We start from the raw sequence: 19,354 nt of genomic DNA on the forward strand, positions 1-19,354 counted from the left end.
GGCCCCATCTTCAAGTAAGGTCACATTCTGAGGTCCTGGGCATTAGGACTTCAACAGCTGAATTTTTGCAGGGACACAGTTAAGCCCATGACATTAAGTGAAGGTCAACTTTTCTCTGCTCTTAGAGTAAAATCAGAAGCCCCTGACAGGCTGTCCAAGGCCCCCTGCATGCGGGGCCTCCCCATCTCCTACCCTAGCTTGCCTGATGTGGCTGCCCCTTGCTCTACCCACGGCTGTTCTGGTAGCTTCTTTTCCTCCTTAGTCCAGTCCAGACCCTCAGAAATAATCTGAAATCCTTCCACCTAGCTTTGTTCCTTGGCGCTTATCATTTGTATTTATACAACTATGTGAACAATTATTATATGTCCAAATGTCTCTTAGATTGTGACCGTGATCCACAACAAGAAAAGCCTTGTATTATACATCGCAACTCAGCACATGTAGGTATATTGTAAGTAAATACCAATGTTTCCAGCACAAATACTCGTTCTTACTATGCTCAGTGCAGTCCAAAATTGTCTATTCCATTTCATGTTAAAAATTGTGTTAGAATATACACAACAGCCAGGCACGGTGGTGTGTGTCTGTAGTTTCAGCTGCTTGGGAGGCTGAGGAGGGAGGATCGTTTGAGCCCAGGAGTTGGAGGCTCTAGTGTGCTCTGATTGCACTTGTGAATAGCCACTGCACTCCAACCTGGGCAACACATGGAGACTGTAAAATATCTCCCTAATATGTGTGTGTGTGTGTATGTGTACACACACGACATAAAAGTTACCATTGTAACCATCTTTAAGTGCCCAGTTATAAAGCATGAGGAGATTCACATTGTTCCGCTACCCACACCACCATTCACCTGCAGAACTTTCTCATCATTCCAAACGGAAACTTTGCGCCCATTAAGCACTCACTTACTATTCCTTCCTCTCCCCAGCCCTTGGCAACCACCATTCCACTCTCTGTCTCTATAAATTTGACAACCCTAGGCACTTCGTGTAAGTGGAGTCATAGACTATTTGCGCTTTTGGGGACTGGTTTATTTCACGCTGCATAGTGTCTTGATACATGCTGATAGCATGTATCAGAATTCCCTTCCTTTTTAGGATGAAATAAGATTCCACCCTATGGATGGACCACATTTTGTTTAACCATTCATCCATCGGTAGATACTCAGGTTGCTCCCACCCCTCGGCTATTGTGAATAATCCTGCTATGAACATGGGTGTATGAATATCTGTCCAAGTCCCTGCTTTCAACTCTTTTGAGTACCCAGAAGTGGAATTTTCTATTCCTTTCTTTCTTTTTATTTATTTATTTATGTTTTTTGAGACAGCATCTTGCTCCATTGTCCAGGATAGAGTGCAGTGGCGCGATCTCGGCTCATTGCAACCTCCACCTCCTGGGTTCAAGCGACTCTCATGCCTCAGCCTCCTGAGTAGCTGGGACTACAAGTGCTCACCTCTACGCCCAGCTAATTTTTGTATTTTTAGTAGAGATGGGGTTTCACCATGTTGGCCAGGCTGGTTTCGAACTCCTGACCTCAGGTGATCCACCCACCTCGGCTTCCCAAAGTGCTGGGATTACAGGCATAAGCCACCATGCCTGGCCTCTATTTCATTTTAAACCTTGCCAATGATGACTCTTTAACTGACTTCACGGCCACCTGCAGTTTGGAAAGCACTGTGTTCTATGTGCTACATTCCCAGCCCCAAGCATAGGGCCTGGCACTGTGTAACTATTTTTGGTAGAGTGTTGGATTAAACAATAGATGCACAAGGCTGCACATTTCTGGGTGATTTTTTAAAATTGCCTTTCTATGAATAAAGGCTACAGAGCTTTCACTTTCCTTTCTCTTTTTCACACGTTGTACAAACGCTGCTATTAATTCCACTGCACACTGTGGTTATACTGTCCTACAAAGTACACATCATTTATTACAATGACAACAGTTTTGGTGCTCAGGCTACAAATTAACTCACAATGATGTGGAATATCAGTCTGTTAAAATGTTTAGCAAAAACATCACACATTATTAATTTTCAGAGATTTTTCTTGAACTTTCCCCAAAGATCTTTTTTAATGCTGTGTAGATTATACCTAAGTGACTTAACATGCATATCATTGTAATTATTCTAAATTTAGCTTTTTTTTAGAGTAAGATTTTACCACTGTGGGAAAAACATAGCTGTTTAATACTCTAGGTTAAGAGAGTAATGATCTTCTTTATCATCTCAAAAGTGGACTGAGTTCTTAATTGTCTTATTTGTAACTTTAGTGGAAATAATATCTTCTAAGAAAATCTCCAGCTCAATTTGGCAGCTGAAGTTTTAAATATATGTCTCCTTTCCCATGTCTAAATTGTGGCCACCAAATATCATAACATTAAACATAAGGAATGCTAACATTCTTTTTCTCTTTTTAAGATCGGGTCTCACTCTGTTGCCCAGGCTGGAGTTGAGCATTGCCCCAGCTGCACTGTATGGAGTGCAGTGGCGCAATCATAGCTCACTGCAGCCTCAACCTCCTGGGCCCAAGTCATCCTCGCACCTCAGCCTCCCAAATAACTAGGACTACAGGCACACACCACCACACCCGGCTTTAAAGAAAACCATCTTCTAATTATTCATGATTATTACTTCCTTTTCAAGTTCAGAAATGCCACACCTCAGCTTTTTATGCCAATCATCCAACATATCCTTAAGTATAAAACTGCAAAGTGGAATAGAGAGAGCATGAACACTGGAATAGACAGATGGGAAATGAGGAAGAAGAAATGTGCATCTGGGTGTTAAGTCTCACCCTTTGAAAGCCCCTTCTCCATAGCACCTGCCTGTTGCCTTAGAGAGGCAGAGAACCCACCTGTGCCAGGCGGGGGCAAGACGAAACTTTACCTGGCTCTCTGCCAACTATCTTTGGCCCCTCCCCCCATTTCTTTTCCCTGCCAAAGTTTTCTTTTTTTCTTTTCTTTTCTTTTCTTTTCTTTCTTTCTTTTTTTTTTTTTTTTTGTGACAGGGTCTTACTCTGTCATCTAGGCTGGAGTGCAGTGGTGTGATCTTGGCTCACTGCAACCTCCACCTCCTGGGCTCAGGTGATTCTCCCACCTCAGCTTCCCAAATAGCTAGGACTATAGGTGCACACCACCATGTCTGGCTAATTTTTTGTATTTTTTTTGGTAGAGACGGGGTTTCCCATGTTGCCCAGGCTGGTCTTGAACTCCTGAATTCAGGCAATCTGCCCACCTCGGCCTCCCAAAATGCTAGAATTACAGGCATAAGCCCCGCCCTCGGCCTCCCTGCCAAAGTGTTCTAACGTGCATGTACCTGCCCTCTCCCTTTGATATCCAGCAACCTATTGCATCACCAGGGTGCTCCAGGTCACCTGGGAGCCCTCTGCCACCAGACAGAAGAGCCTCACCCCAGCCTCATCCTCCTTGACCCTTCCTGCAGAGAACCCTACGCAAATGCCCACTGGAAGCTTTCTGTGCTCTTAGCTTAGAGAGACAATGTCCTCTGCTGATTCTCCTGCCTCTCTGACCATTCCTTCGGAATGTCCTTCTCTCTCCTTTGTCAAGGCTGTACCCCAGCCCCTGTCCGATTTTCCATTCTCTTCTTTAGAGACTTCATTTACAACCCCTTTGCTGACAACTCCCAAATCTCAATTCTTTCTCTCCAGTTGCTACAGGGCACTTCTAATTGGAGGTTGTGCTGTCCTCGCTTGACCTTCCTGTCTTTCCAGCTGTATGGTCCTATAGCAACTTCCCTCTTGCCGGCCCTTGGTGCCTCATTTCTGGAGCACTGCAGACATCCTGGGCTGTTCCAGCAACAGGCCGCGGCCCCTGCAGCCCAGTCGGCAGGCAGACCCAGCTCCCTAACACAGCTCTCAACAGTGGCCTGCCTGCGTGAACCCTCCAAGCGTTCCTCCATCTCCCACCAGGTCTGGTTCAGGCTCCTCTGCAGCTCTTGGGGCCTCTCTTACCTGGCCCCTTGCCCTCAGTCTAGTCTTATTTCCCACTTGTCTGCACAATGTCTGCAGGCACCGTTCCTTCTTTCCTCACTAGCACTGTCCTGCCCACTGTCCTCCATCCACCAAGTCACAGTCAAGCCCGCAGCACCTGTGGCCCTTCAGCCTTCACTCACAATGCATCTTCCCAATTAACAATCCTGCTAGGACAGGAATAAGCTCTTAAACTTCTCCCTCTGCCCACAGCATATAGCACCAGTCCTTACTAACCCATGCACTAACCGTGCCGCACGCAGAGTGACAGAGCCCTGTCCCTCACCTGCCATCTGCTGATGTCCAAGCTGGGCTTCTGGAAGGACAGGCCTCTGAGCCCAAGCGAGACCTACGAGTTTTCCTAATTCTAACTTAGTTCTTATTTCACCCACTCTATCCAACCTGCACAAGTTAGTACCTACAATTTCAGATTTTGGCATGGAACTGAATTATGACTGATGCAACAGGAAGTGTAAACGTTCTGCAGTCTCTTTGGGACCAAGCTCATTCTTGGGTTAGATCATCCATTTTATATATTCTAATTTATTGCTTCCCACTCGTTATTTGGCGCATCTTTTCTTACTTTACTCCATGGGTATAAAATGCGAACATTAACAGCATTTATACGTGTATGGCCTGGAAAAGTTACAAACTCATGGATCTATGTGTTTCTCCGACTGCGCTATTTTCTCCTAACTCTTGGTCTCTTTCTGATGTAGAATAAATACTGATTTCCTTAGTCCTGTAGCAAGTTAACAAGCCAGTAACGTGACAGATCTGTATCCCAGGGGCTGATCATAGAGAAACCACAAAGCGATGTTTTAGCTGCGTCGAGTCCTCAACACGGGGGACTTCCAGCCTGCTACCAGGATAGCCTCTCTGGCCCAGTGTGAGCGAAGGTTCGAGCTGACTTGCCAGTCCCGTGCTAAGTCTCACTGAGGCAGGGCCTTGCTGCCGCGGAAAAACATGTGGACAGAGGAACGCGCCGGTCGGATGTGGGCCACAGTGAGCCGCGGCGTGGAAACGGCCGAAATGTGCGGGCGCGTTGTCCATGTTTGGTCGTGGAGCTGCCCGCGGGCGCGGGAACAGCGCGTCGGGGGCGGGTGGGCTTGGGTGTCCGTGGCGGAGGTTACCCCGGGCCCCACGCGCCCGCTCTCTCTCGGCCTTGGTCTTTGTCCCCGCGCCCCCCCAAGGGCCGCCCGCCGCGCCCCGCAGCCCCTGGGCCCCCGTGCGCGGAGGCGGGGCCTGGCCAAGGGGACAGCGGGCGGCAGACGCGCCCCTGCAGCTCCCAGGCCGCCCGGGCCGCGCTCTCCGCGGGGAAAGAGGCCGCAGGCGCGGGGAGGCTCGGCCCCGCCCCGCCACGTCCCCCTCCCGGCCCGGGCTCCGCGGCCGCCGAGGCCGCCCCCTCGCGGGCGGAGCGGGCGCTGGGCTCGCGCGGCTGCGGCGGCGGCGGCGGCGGGCCCGGGGTTGCCGTGGTAACCGGCAGCAGCAGCCGCCACAGCAGGGCCGGCCCCAGCGCCAGCGCCGGTCGCGGTCGGGCTCAGCTCAGTGTGTGGTGAGCGGCGGCGGCGCGGCCGGGCCGGGGAGCGGGCGCGGCCCGGCGGCCTCAGCATGGAGGACGGCTTCTCCAGCTACAGCAGCCTGTACGACACGTCCTCGCTGCTCCAGTTCTGCAACGGTGAGGGGCGGCCGCGCGGGGCCGGGGCGGCGGGCGGCTGGTGGCGGGCGGCGGCGACGGCGACGGCGGGGACCAAGCCGAGGGGCCGAGGCCCGGCGGCCGCGGGCGAGGCCGCGCAAAGTTGTTGCGGAGGGGCGCGCGGTCCCCGTTCCCGCCGCCGGCGCATTGTGCTGGAGCCGCGGGGCCGCGCCTCGCTCCGGGCCGCCCCGGGCTCCCCGCCGCCGCCCCGGCTCCCGGCACTGGCGCGCGGACCCCGCCGGCTCCAACACCCGCGGAGCGCGCCCGGGCGGAGGCGCGTGGGGCACAGGGCGGCGGGGAGGCCCGGGCAGCCTCCGCGTTCCGGGGAACGTGTTGCTTTTTGCTTCCCAACCCACATCTGTTTGGAAATGACTGGATGAAGAACTCGGGAAACAAATCCTTTAATAACAAAACCCTCCTGCGAGGATGCACGCAGTGTTTGGACCCGCAGAACCCATTCAGGTCTACTTTAATGAAATCATCACAATTTAATACAATCTAGAGCTTTTTAAATGGAAAGCCAAAGTGGACCTGGCCTCAGTGTTGCTTCTTATTTTGTTTATGGGATAATGGATTCTTTTTTCTTTTTTTGTTTTTGCAATTTTACAGGAAGGAAACATTCATATCCACCAATATGGCATCTTTTTAAAAATATGAAATCCTACATGCTTGAAAGATTTCAGTCTCATTGGCAGGGTTGAAAAAGATTTTCACAGCACACTGAATATTTTATCAGAACATGATGTGTGATAATTCACGCACAAAAGTTAACCACACTTTTTTTTTACATGTTGGATTTATTGCTCCATCAAAGGGCCCCCAAAAGTTTGTTAATGGGAAAAAAAATGTGAATTTGCTTAAGTGCAGTCGGAATAATTTTGAATTCTAGACCCTTTGACAACCGGAGCAATTTATTTTGCTATTGTACTGTGATTTAGGGAAAGTTTTCTTGTTATTCGACACCTGTTTGTCACTGTAGCAGTAAAGAGTAGTGAGTGTGTTGATTCATCCTCTGTAGTGGTATTTTTTATCTCTGGTGAAATTTATCATCTTGTTCATGGTAGAATGTATATTCTGATAGCTTTTGCAGCTTATACTTTACATCTGAACCATTTGTGGGCCTTCATGAACTTAGTAATTCCCTCTTCAGTGGAATTAAAGAAAGTTTCTGCTTTTTCTCTGAATTTAACGCCGGTTTCCAAGAGGAGAACACCTGTGTTTTTGAGCCTCAGAAGGTGTTGAGGGCAGGTAGAATTTATTTGGTACGCTGGTGGTCCCTGGAATACTTCATAGTATAGAGTCATGGGAACGGTTTTGCTCTCCAGTAGGTTAAATAGATTCCTCAATTAACATTTTGAATAGGTTCCTTAACTGACTTATAATCAATCATATTCGAATTATTGTTTTTGATCTAAAAAGTAGTTATATGCTTATGGTAGAATTCTCCCTATGCTAGTTGGAAAGATATGTGGCTGAAATTTGTATTAAATGACTTTGAGGCATCAGGTCTTACAAATTTAATCTGTGGGCGTATTATTGACAGCTTGATTTGCGATATGAAAATGAGCCTAGATATTTTTATTGGAGCAGTTGTTTGGGGCCTGGTCATACTGTTCCTAAATAGCAGTTTAGTCATGAAGTTGACCTACACGTCTGTTCATGAATGTTTTCGTTTTCTGCATTTTCCTTTTAATTGCCAGCCTAGAGATATTGGCATGGTATTTTACTGGTGGTGATGTCCAGAAGAAAGTAAAAACCAACTCTTATATTTTGTAGAAGTATTGGTTTAAAGAAAAACCACCTTAACTAGAATCAAACAATAAGATCACTTTATAACTATTGAATTACTTTTCTCAAAAAGTTCTCAGCTCTGTATTTGTTATTTTTTTTTTTTAGGTTGTCTAATGAATAAAGTTTAAAGCAAGAGTGGCCTATGGGGCAGAAGTCAATGTTAACTGGTGATGTCTTAGGCAACAGATGTTTTGATGTGAAACATTTTAAGAGGCTTTCATTAAGTGAAGATATAAATGAATACAAGTCAGTTAATTACTATGATGATTCAATTAAAGCAGTGGATCACAGAAATGCCATTTCACTAGGAACTAAATTAAACATTTGGATATTTCATTAGCTACATTGGCAAACAATTTTTTCTTTTTAAATGAGAGACTTACATTACAATGGCAAGACAGCAGCATAATACATGAACTCATACATTTTCATATGTTGAGTATGCGTCATGCTGTTAATAGTGACAGAAACTAAGAAATCATGGTTACAGCTTTAGAAAATATAATTCACACATATTATTTGGATGACTGTCATAGTTAATTTCCTTCTGGTCAAATAAAGACAAGATCAAGATATGCGAAGTTGAGGCGGGAGGATTACTTGCAGCCAAGAGTTTGAGAGCAGCCTGGGCAACATAGCAAGACCCCCCTCTACAAAAAATTTTTAAAAGTTAGCTGGGCATGGTGGCTTGAACCTGTAATCCTAGCTACTCAGGAGGCTGAGATGGGAGGATTGCTTGAGCCCAGGAGTTTGAAGCTGCAGTGAGCTATGATTGTGCCACTGTACTACAGCCTGGGTGACAAAGTGAGACCCTGTCTCAGAGAGAGAGAGAGAGAGAGAAGATAATGTGTAAATGAGAAGGGAGAAAGAGAAAAGTTTGTTCTAATGAATGAAATTTCTGTCTTCTCTTATACTTCTTTCTTGGTGTCTCTCCTCATAATTTGTAGTGGACATTAAATGCAAAGTTAGGCAGTATCTAGCCTCCTGAAAAGGCTCATCCTCATCTTTCAGGAACTGTCTTTCTCATTTAAGCAGAAAATGTGTGCATTGTTTTCTTCAGAGTATTTGAAATCTGTAAAGTGAGCTAGAAATCACAAGCTTTTTTTTTTTTTTTTCTTTGAGCCAGACCTCGCTCTGTGACCCAGGTTGGAGTGCAGTGGCATGATCACAGCTCACTGCAGCCTCAAACTCCTGGGGCTCAAGCAGTCCTACCTCAGTCTCTCGAGTAGCTGGGACTACAGGTGCATGCTATCATGCCCAGCTCACAAACTTCTTTTAATGCTGGGAAAAAAAAAAACCTGAAGTGTTTTAAAAAGTGAACAGTAGCTATCCTTTATAAGACAATTTATGATTTGGGAAATAACTCCATATTTTCTTCGAGGCCTCATTTTGAAGTAGGTGGTGTTACTATCCTTCCTTTGTGCCTGAGAAAACGGAGGCTCGAAGAGATTTGGCAACTTTATCAGGCCACAGAACTAGGAAGGGCTTGGATACCAGTTTAAATCTTTGTGTGTGTTTGTGTGTGTGTGTGTGTGTGTGAGAGAGTAATAGCTTTATTGAAATATTTACATACCATAAAAATGTGTTTTTAAAGTGTACCATTAAGTGCGTGTAGTATATTCACAGAATTGTCCAGTTGTTACCACTCTCTGATTTTAGAACCTTTGCATCACTCCAGAAGAAACCCTAGTACCTACCAGCAGTCACTCCATGTCCCCCCATCGCCCTCACCCCTGGCAACCATTAATCTACTTTCTGTCTTTATAGATTCTGGGCATTTTATTTAAATGGAATTATAGAATGTTTGGTATTTTGTTCCTGGCTTCTTTCACTTAGCGTATGTTTTAAGGTTCATCCATGTTGTAGCCTGTGTCAGCATGCCATTCCTTTTTATGGCCAAATTATATTCCCCTGTGGAGAGATACCCCACTGTTTAAATCTGTTTACTTGTTGATGGGTTATTTGGGTTATTTCCACTTTTTGACTCTTATCAATAATGCTACTATGGGCACTCACATGCACATTTTTGTGTGGACCTATGTTTTCATTTCTCTTGGGCAGATATCTAGGAGCGGAATTGCTAGGTCATATGGTAACTCTGGGCTTAACATTTTTAGGAACCAGTCTTAACTTTTTGAAACCTAAATATCAGGCTTGTTTTATTATACCTTTCTGATAAAAGAATAAGTAATTAAGGAAATGGATGAAAGAGGGAAAGAAGTGGGAGCAAGTAACAAAATGTTGCTCATGCATTTCCATGAGTCCTTTGGATTCTTTGATCAATCACAGCTCACCAAAACGAGTCAGTGCACAACTGCACGTGGTTGCCACAGGTTATAAGAATCTCAGTGCCTGAACGGACCTGGCAGGTAATCTCATCTCATGGTTTACTTTCTTAAGCCTTTGAGCTGTTTCTTCAAAGTAAAGGTTACCCAGGAACCCAGTGGTAAAGCAGATAGATACAGAGCTGGCACAGCTGACAGGGAGGGGGGAGAGGATGGTGCTTTGGCCCTCCTCTCCTTCCCCCACCCCTCCAGCTTGAAATTTCTGCCCTGTGGGGGAAGCTGGAAAGGCTGTTCAAAGCTAGAAAGGCTGTTCAACCCATGCATGAGCATTTTCAAGAGACTAGAAAGTAACTACCTCTCCAGGCAATCCATTTTTTCTCCAGACAGTTCAGACTGTCAGTTCCTACAAGCAGCGAAAAATCAGCCGAAGTTGTGTTCCTTGGGTCCGTGGAGAATAGGTTTAATATCTTATCCATATATTAGGTCATCACATGTTTGAAGACAATGATTATAGTTCTTTCTCACATCTTCTAGCTCTTAAGACGTAATTTTAGACCCTTAATCATCCTGGTTGCTTCATCTACACCTGTTTCCTTTTGTCTATATTTCTTTCTTAACTTGATACAACTGAATGTGGTATTCCAGGCATGTTTTCTACACAAAGAAGATTAGAATTGGATACGTCACCTCCCTTATTCCAAAGTCTATACTTCTTTTTTTTTTTTTTTTTTTTTCGAGACAGAGTCTCACTCTGTCGCCCAGGCTGGAGTGCAGTGGTGCGATCTTGCCTCACTGAAACCTCCGCCCCCTAGGTTCAAGCAGTTCTCCTGCCTCAGCCTCCAGAGTAGCTGGAATTACAGGCGTGTGCCACCAGGCCTGGCTAATTTTTGTATTTTCAGTAGAAATGGGGTTTCACCATGTTGGCCAGACTGGTCTCGAACTCATGACCTCAGGTGATCTACCCTTCTCAGCCTCCCAAAGTGCTAGGATTATAGGCATGAGCCACTGTACCTGGCCTATACTTCTAATAATGCAGCCTGAGGTTATATAGACTCCATTTCTTGTCACATCACATTATTACCTTTTACTGATTTTCAAGTAAAATTCTTGTGTACTTTACATGTACTATGGCTAAATCTTTTCTTAAATTTAATTACCTTTTTTTTTTGAGGGTAAGTTTCCTCGAACAGGCAGAGCCCTATCAGATTACAACACCATTATAATCTGTGTTGTAATGCTATAAATAATCCCAGCACTTACTAAGATATTTCAGCATTATCGTAACATCGAAATTGACCATTGCCTTACAGGGTTGTGATTGTGGTTAATAGCCTTTTTCCTTCTTGCCTTGGAAGGTGTCATGAGAGAATTATCAGATGCCCTCTAAGGCCTGACTGGAGCGTATCTGCCATGTCCCAGATCTGGCCTGACTTCTTCTCCTGCAGGTGCTACTTGTTAGTAACTACAGTGCGTCGAGTCCATGGGACCTGCCCAGTCATATTTTGAAATCACTATAATAATCCTTTGAGCGACTGAAGTTTATTTTTTCTAGTTTTGCAATGGAATGTTGTTTTAATTTCTAAACATTTATATTTTGGAAGTTAACAATAATTTATTTAATAATCTTAAACATCTTTTGACATCTCTAATACTGATGACATTCTCTTAACTATGATTACAGCAGAATTTTGAAGTTGACACCTCGATGGTTATAAACAAGTAGTTGGATTTAAAAGGAACACCTGTAAGGAAATTATCCAAACTCAACGCTCCGAAGTATTTTCAGGCCTCTTTTGCATTCTCATGCAGTGACAGGAGACTGACTGAGGCATTCTGTGATAGCAAAATCGGAGGAAAACGCTTTCATGGAAAAGTGCAAAGCAAAAGCACCCACGCTAAGCGAGAATTTCTAATTAGTATACTTGGTGCTCCAGCCAGCAAGGAACTTATAGCCAAACCACAACCATTTATCACATTATAAACAAACCCACGCATTTTGGTGGAAAAAAATCACAAAACTGTGCTTAAAAAGTAACCATTAATTGGTTATTGTCCGTTTCTGGGATAGTGTAAACCTTTTCACATATTCTCTTAAAAAACATTTTAGTTGAGTGGAGGTTGGATAAGAGAGGAGAAATAACATCTTTGTTTCTAGTGTTACAGCTTGTTCATGCTATAAAACTAGTAGCGTGAAAACCTTCATCATGGATAACATTGAAAACGGAACATGAAAGCATTGCTCTCTCTAGTAAGACAGTCTCTCCAAGGACTTAAAATCAGTGGCATGTTGTACTCCTTACAAAAATTTCTTTCAGGAACAACTATTCATCCTTAAAATTTTATCAAGCTCATTAATAGAGGGTTTCTAATATTAGCAAAATTTTTAAACACCTTCAGAAGCATTACTAATTACAAACAAAAAGTGTGCTGTAAACTCTAAAAGCTGTATAATTATTATTGATACCACCCGTCACCCCCAGCTTCATATTTTTCTCACTAGATGTTTGGCACATAGATTTCATTTCTGCTGAAGGCAGCACATTCATTTTAATCTGGCACAGGACTGGGGGTGTGCTAAGGTGTCAGCAGGAGCAAGTGCATACTGTCTTTGGTTTACTTTTTAAGAAATACCTCTTCAGAAGAGTTTTTCTTTCTTTAAAGGACTTGTTTTTTTTTTTAAGTTTAATTAATTATTTATTTTTTATTTAGAGTCAGGGTCTCACTCTGTTGCCCAGGTTGGAGTGCAGTGGCGTGATCATGGCTCACTGACCTCGACCCCTTGGACTCTAGCAATCCTCACACCTCAGCCTCCCTAGTAGCTGGGACTATAGGCATGCGCCACCACACCTGGCTAAATTTTAAAAAATTTTTTAGAGACGCAGTCTTTCTTTGTTGCTCAGGCTGGTCTTGAACTCTCCTCAAGAGATCCTCCTGCCTTGGCTTCTCAAAATGCTGAGATTAGGCATGAGCCCCTGCACCCAGCTAATTTTTAAGATTCAGTTTAGTTAGATACATTTCCATTTTTGTTTACTCTAGGGTTCTACCTTTACTGGCAAATACTGTTGGCGGGGAAAACCATTTTTTGCAGAGTACTCTCAGTTGTGTGTTAAAATACAGTCATTTATTTATTCTGCCAGCTTTCTGGAAAATATTTAAACTGTCTATCTTTAATAAACCATCCCCACAGTGTAGGGGCAGGTTCGACCTATAGACTTGGGTGATGCCTGAGGGCACTTACTCCAAGCCCAGGGCCTGCCCAAGGTAGGGAGTCTTACAGGAGACCTTCCCACCTGCCAAGGCCCTGCTGTCAGAGGGAGGGGAAGCAGAGGTGACCGGCCCCCTGAGGCCAGCGGCCAGATCCATGCATTTATCGTGGTGTGGTCCAGGACTGGTGGTACCCTTCACTCTGCAAAGCCCCTGTAAGGGAGACCCACCGTCCTGGACTGTAGATTCTTCCCACAAATAACCTTTGAAGGACAATGGGCAGCCCACAGTTAAAGATAACAAGGATAGAAATGGTTAGGCGAATATTCATGGAGAGACTTAAGTCCATTTGGCAAATCGGGCTGATTTCCAGTGAATACCTACAGTGTGCGTAGGACAATTAAACATGTCAAAAATGTAGTCTCCCCTGTAAACATTAGATTCTCCTAGTAATTGGCCGGGCACGGTGGCTCATGCCTGCAATCCCAGCACTTTGGGAGGCCGAGGTGGGCGGATCATGAGGTCAGGAGATCGAGACCATCCTGGCTAACACGGTGAAACCCCGTCTCTACTAAAAATACCAAAAATTAGCCGGGCGTGGTGGCGGGCGCCTGTAGTCCCAGCTACTCGGGAGGCTGAGGCAGGAGAATGGCGTGAACCCAGGAGGCAGAGCTTGCAGTGAGCCGAGATTGTGCCACTGCACTCCAGCCTGGGCGACAGAGCGAGACTCCGTCTCAAAAAAAAAAAAAAAAAAAAGATTCTCCTAGTAATCATTTTAGACTCTTCTACCCCCTGCCCCATATCTCAGTTGGCTCAGTGGATTCTGCACCCCAAATGTCTCATCATCCATCCCTTCCACCCTGGCTCGGGCCCTCATCAGTTCTCATCTAGGCTAGGGTTGGGTTTGGTGTTAGCAGCAGACCCAGAGCAGTCTTCCTAACTCTAGTCTTCAATCCATTCCTTTAAACAAGCACTCAAGTACTCACAGTGTTCATCATTACACTGTTTTAGGGGTTCCAGCGAAATGCGAGGATGACATGGTCCTTAGCCTTAGGAAGCCTGATTTGTTTCTCGGGAGCTAAACATCCAGTGTTACTTTCACACTCACTTCATGACAACAGTGATAGGTTGTTCTAAGAAGTCTAAGGAACAATGGTAGGGTATTGCAGCACTGGGGGGCATTATCAGGGCGGGCTTCCTAAGAGAGGCATCCGTGAGAGCGTCTTTCTAGTCTGCTCACTGCAGGCGGGTAGGTGGGAGTGGGGAGAGCCATTCAGGCCAGGGAAGCGTCTAAGAAGCCCTGGGTGGGAAAGAACCTTTTGAGAACTGAAAGAAGGTTGCCTGTGGTGAAAGGGAAAGGAGTAGCGTGGCTTGCAGTAGGACTGGGAGCGTGTTTTGGGGACATGGTAAGGAGTTTGGTCTTCTTCCTAGGAGCAGTGGGAATACAGGGGAGAATTTTGAGGCAAGGGAGCGACTTGTTCACATTTTTTGTTTTAAAAGATCACTCTGCTTCCAGCGGGAGGGCAGGTGGGAAGGGCAGTCCAGGGTGGAGGTAGGAGGGTAGAGGTGGGGGGCCATGGCAGTAACCCAGGGAGAGGCAATGGTGATTCACCCTGGGCGGGGGGTTGGGAGCAAGACGCAGGAGATACTTAGTGGGTAACATCCTGTATTTACATTAAGAGCGGGGAGAGGGCAGAATCAAGGCTGACGCCCAGGTCTCTGGTGCTTGCAACTGGAGATGGCAGGACAGGCCAGGGGGCCTGTGCAGAGATGGCAGTCCAGGCCACGGGGGAGGTGGTTTGGGCTTGTGGGGTAGGAGGACATATGGGATACAAGCTGAGGTGCTGAGCGGGCTGTCGGTGAAGGTCTGGAGCCCGGGAGATGGCTGGGCTGGACATAACATTTGCGAGCCGTCAGCATCCAGATAGTAATGGGATCCATGGGCACCGATGAGCTCACCCAGGGGAAATTAGACGTTTCGAATGTGCCTCCTGCAAGACAGATCCAGGCAAAGTGGCCTCCTGTTTAAAAGCTGACAGCAGCCCTCCCTCCCACTTTAGCACCCAGGGCCCCACTTATCTTCATCCCTGAGTGCCCCCAGGTGCCCTTCCTTCATCGGTGGCTATGTGGTATTTAGTATAAACCTCTGTCATCATGATTATCCCAGAGGCCTGTCACGGAGGTTTATTTTCAGTCTCCCATTAGATATAAGCTCCTCTGGGCAGACTTTCCTGGGATCGTTTCTGTGTCTTTTGCACCTCAGCAGTGCCTGGCACGTGGTGAGTTTCCTGGTGAAGGTTGGTTGAATAGATTCAGGGTCCATCTTATTTATCTTATAGCACCTCCTCAAACATGCGCACCAGGCGCCACTAGGCACCATGCCACACATGTGACAGGTGCACGCCAAATAAAGCACGCCCACCACTTCCCTGTGTGCTTGAAACAACGTGTATCAATGTGTATTGTATATACCACATGTGCATATAACTGTATGTATACCTGCGTATCTACGTGCATTATACACACATGCACACATGTGACATTGAACTCTACCCTTCAGCAAAGAACTGGTAGACTTAGACATTCAGAAGAGAAGGCTTTCCAGATGAGGGACCTTATTGGTAGAACCCAGAAACATATGAATGCAGGCCCAGGAGACTGGCTTAGTACAGAGTCAAAACTTGCCACCACAGTTGCTGCTGAATGCCTCTCGCTAGACACCGCTTCACTGGAATCAATAAGTAGAGACGTTTGCAAAAAGCATTTGATGGTTTCACTGGCTTAAAACAAATTATTTTCAGCCAAAGTAGTTGACACAATGAAGTGGTTTTTGGCAACTCCAGCATTTTTAACAGTAAAAAGGATTTGACTTAAATCGCCCCCCAAAAAGTTATGTAACATGAATTTTACCATTCTTAGAAAAATATGTTCCAGTTGAGAAACGATTGAATGGAATTAGGACTCTCTTATACTGCAGCATTACTGTGCACTTTAGCCCCAGCTGTCTTCATCACAAACACTTGAAAATCCTTAGGAATAGAACTTAGTGATGATGCTTTATCTACTATTGAGTCGCTTTTGCTTACCAATCCTGTATGCAAAATGTGGCAGCTGCTCCCAGGGGACTGTATGGAGCTATAATAAAGATAATGATCTGTTAGCTCGGCTTCACCGAATTAGTCCTTTAGAAAGTAATTAAGCAGGATTGCCCACACTCCACTGCTCCCAAAGACTGAAATCTGGCTTGGTGTGTCATTTCTTTGCCTTCCTTGAAAATGGCCTTTTATTGAGTTGATATAATTTAATTATATAAAAATACGTGTTCAGATTGCATCTTGTACTTAATTATATCTTGCGCCACAGAGTTATTTCCCAGCCAGAGCTTGTGCTGTTAGAAGGTGGGGTCCTTGTCTCATTCATGCGTGTATGTGTGTGTTTAGATGCAGGAGAGGAGGGGAGAGAAATGCTGGCTTTAAAGAGTGCTCACCAAGCATCAGGTGTTGGGCTGAGCATTTTTAATGTATTCTTTTGTTTAATTCTCACAACACCCTTTTGAAGTGGGTCCTATTATTGTCTCCATTTTGACCGACAAGGAAACAGAGGCCCAAAACTTTGAGTAACTTGCTCAAGATTGCCTGGCCAGTGTGTTTCAGAGCTGGGGTTTGAAGCCAAGCATTCTGGCTCCACTGTCCCTGGTATACTAAGTACTCAGTTATGCTCGATGAGTGAATGATGGGAAAAAAGATGGGACAGCTATAGACCTGAAAGGGACTTAGGAGATTGTTCTGGTCTGCCCTTGCCTGTAGGAGAGGCCACACATGGTTTACGAGTGCAGAGCAAAGGCCTTTCCCTTGGATTATTGGAGGAGTCTCTGAACAGATTTCCTTGTCTTCACCTGTTTTTCTTCAAATCCTACTTCTTCAGCACTTTTAAAAATGGAAACCTCATTTATCTCTGAATTGTCCAGCATCCCCCGGAAGTTCCCCATGACTCTTGGGGTTCAGGGCCGATTCTGGGAACCACTTGCCACCTGCTTCCCTGACCCTTTCCTCCCAGGGCCCTGGATGCAGCCACCCTGGACTTCTGGTAGCTTCTGAAGGTGCCAGGCTGTTGTATACAGGATTCCACATGCTGAGCGCCCTTGCCTTCCCTGCAGCGTCCCTTCCTACCCCTTCTTCACGGAGCCGCTCCCTTGTCCTTCAGAACCCTGCTCCCATGCCACGGGAAACCTCAGGGCAGGTAGATGTAGGCGCAGGTCGCTGGGTGCCCCTTAGGCCCCAGGCCACGTGTCTCAGGGCATAGCCAGCTCCACTTAACCGACCAGACCAGGAGGACCTGTAGGATGTCATTCTGGCTCATGTGACTCAGTGGGCCCTCAGTACTAGCTTGTTGAACAAAAGAGTTCAGAGTGGAAATATTAAATGGTACTTTGAGTTGTGCCTACTTAGGACATTTTAACTTTTCTCTGTTAGCAGCCCACACCAACTGCTGTGACTTAGTGTTTGTGAAACTCTTCCGTCTTTCTGTTAACAGTTGTAGTTCTTTCAGTGTTTCATCCGCAGCCATATTCTATTTACTTATTCTCTTTCTTTTCTTCTTCTTCTTTTTTTAATCTTTTGAGGTAGGGCTCAGTCTGTTGCCCAGGCTGGAGCGCAGTGATATGAGCTGGGCTCACTGCAGCCTCGACCTCCCCAGCCCAAGCAGTCCTCTAGCCTCAGCCTCCTAAGTAGCTGGGACTATAGGCACATGCCACCGTGCCCAGCTAATTTTTTTATTTTTTTGTGGAAATGGGGTCTCGATTTGTTCCTTAAGCTGGTTTTGAACTCCTGGGCTGAAGTGATCCTCCTGCCTCAACTTCTCAAAGTGTTGGGATTACAGCCATGAGCCACTACACCCAGCCCTAGAACCCTTTTTTTAAAAAAAAAAAAAATTAATCATGGTAAAATACATATAAAATTTAGCATCTTACACATTTTTAAGTGTACAGTTCATGGTACTAAGTACATTCACATTGTTGTGCAGCCATCACTGCCATCCATCTGCAGAACTTTTCATCTTCCCAAACTGAAATCTGTCCCCATTACATAATTCCCCACTCTCCCCTGCCAGCTCCTGGTCCAGCATTCGACTTTCTTGTCTCTGTGCATTTGACTACTTTAGATATCTCATGTAAGTGGAATCACACAACATTTGTCTTTTTGGGAGTGGCTTACTTCAGTTTCAGAATGTTTTTTTGAAAACAATAGTTTCATGAAGTTACAGAATCCTAAACTGAATGTTTAACTAAAAGGTTCAAAGCCCTGGGCAAGAAGTGGGATAATTACCTGCACATTTGAGGCTGTCAGAACGCCTGAAGATGTGTCACCAGATCACACCCACGTGCATTACAAGCAGCCCTGCTCAGCCTCCTGTGTAAAGTTTTGGTATCCGATCTCCAGAATCTTTTTTTTTTTTTTTTTTTTGAGACGTTCTTGTTGCCCAGGCTGGAGTGCAGTGGCATTAATCTCGGCTCACCGCAACCTCTGCCTCCCAGGTTGAAGCGATTCTCCTACTTCAGCCTCCTGAGTAGCTGGGATTACAGGCATGCTCCACCACACCCAGCTAATTTTGTATTTTTAGTAGAGATGAGGTTTCTCCATGTTGGTCAGGCTGGTCTCGAACTCCCAACCTCAGGTGATCTGCCCGCCTTGGCCTCCCAAAATGCTGGGATTATAGGCATGAGCCACTGCGCCTCGCCAGTCTCCGGAATCTCTAATGGAAAGTGTGCTCCTTCCCCCAAGCAAGAGCCAGTACAAGACCACTCTCAAGAAGGGTAGTGCCGAGTATGAGGAGACAGGGCTTGGATTCAGAGCTGCCCTTCACACCCAAGCACCGCAACACGGGTTGCTCTGACAAGCCAAGAAGGGTGACAAGTGTCTAAGCTCTTTTAGGAATGGAGAGCTGGAAAAAAATTTAGAGCTGTTTAGAAAAATGATGAGGGGCATATGTTTGCTAAAGAAATTTCATGACATATGCCTTCTGATCGCCAATAACATGCATTCTCTCCCAATTAGCTAAGAATCTAAGAAGAGAAACAGCAGATGCAGGACCCGGGATCTAGGAAGGATCTGGACTGGAGTCTTGGAATATCTCTGAGTTTTTGTTTTTTTTTTAAGGATTGTTTTTGTACGTTTGGCACCGTTTGATGCCGTGAACGCCTGATTGGAGCATCTCATTTACAGGACTGTTTAAAGAGACAAGCAGGCACAGGCTGCACACGTGCAGATGAATAATGAACTCTTGAGAATTAGCACAAAAGATTACGTGCATTCTTTCGTGATCCTCTGTAATCTACCACCAAATTACTTTCCCAGAGTTGGAGTGCATAGGCTTTGGAGACAGACCCATC

The 19,354-nt window shown here is 45.7% G+C and overlaps 1 protein-coding gene across 4 annotated transcripts in view; it reads left to right on the forward strand.

The window, feature by feature from the left end:
* The window catches only part of EML1 (EMAP like 1), a 211,596-nt gene that overhangs the window by 50,540 nt on the left and 141,702 nt on the right, over positions 1-19,354 (forward strand). Inside the window, exon 1 of one of the 4 annotated variants that reach the window (XM_031001903.3) lies at positions 5,406-5,668. The exons of 2 other annotated variants lie outside the window; for them this stretch is intronic. In XM_031001903.3, the coding sequence (XP_030857763.1) occupies positions 5,602-5,668 (67 nt within the window). In that variant the 5' untranslated portion in view covers positions 5,406-5,601. Of the gene's footprint in view, positions 1-5,405; positions 5,669-19,354 lie in introns of those variants that run through there. One more of the 4 variants, XM_031001902.3, reaches the window with a different exon arrangement.

Source organism: Gorilla gorilla, chromosome 15 (assembly GCF_029281585.2).
Source record: "Gorilla gorilla gorilla isolate KB3781 chromosome 15, NHGRI_mGorGor1-v2.1_pri, whole genome shotgun sequence".
NCBI lineage: Eukaryota > Metazoa > Chordata > Mammalia > Primates > Hominidae > Gorilla > Gorilla gorilla.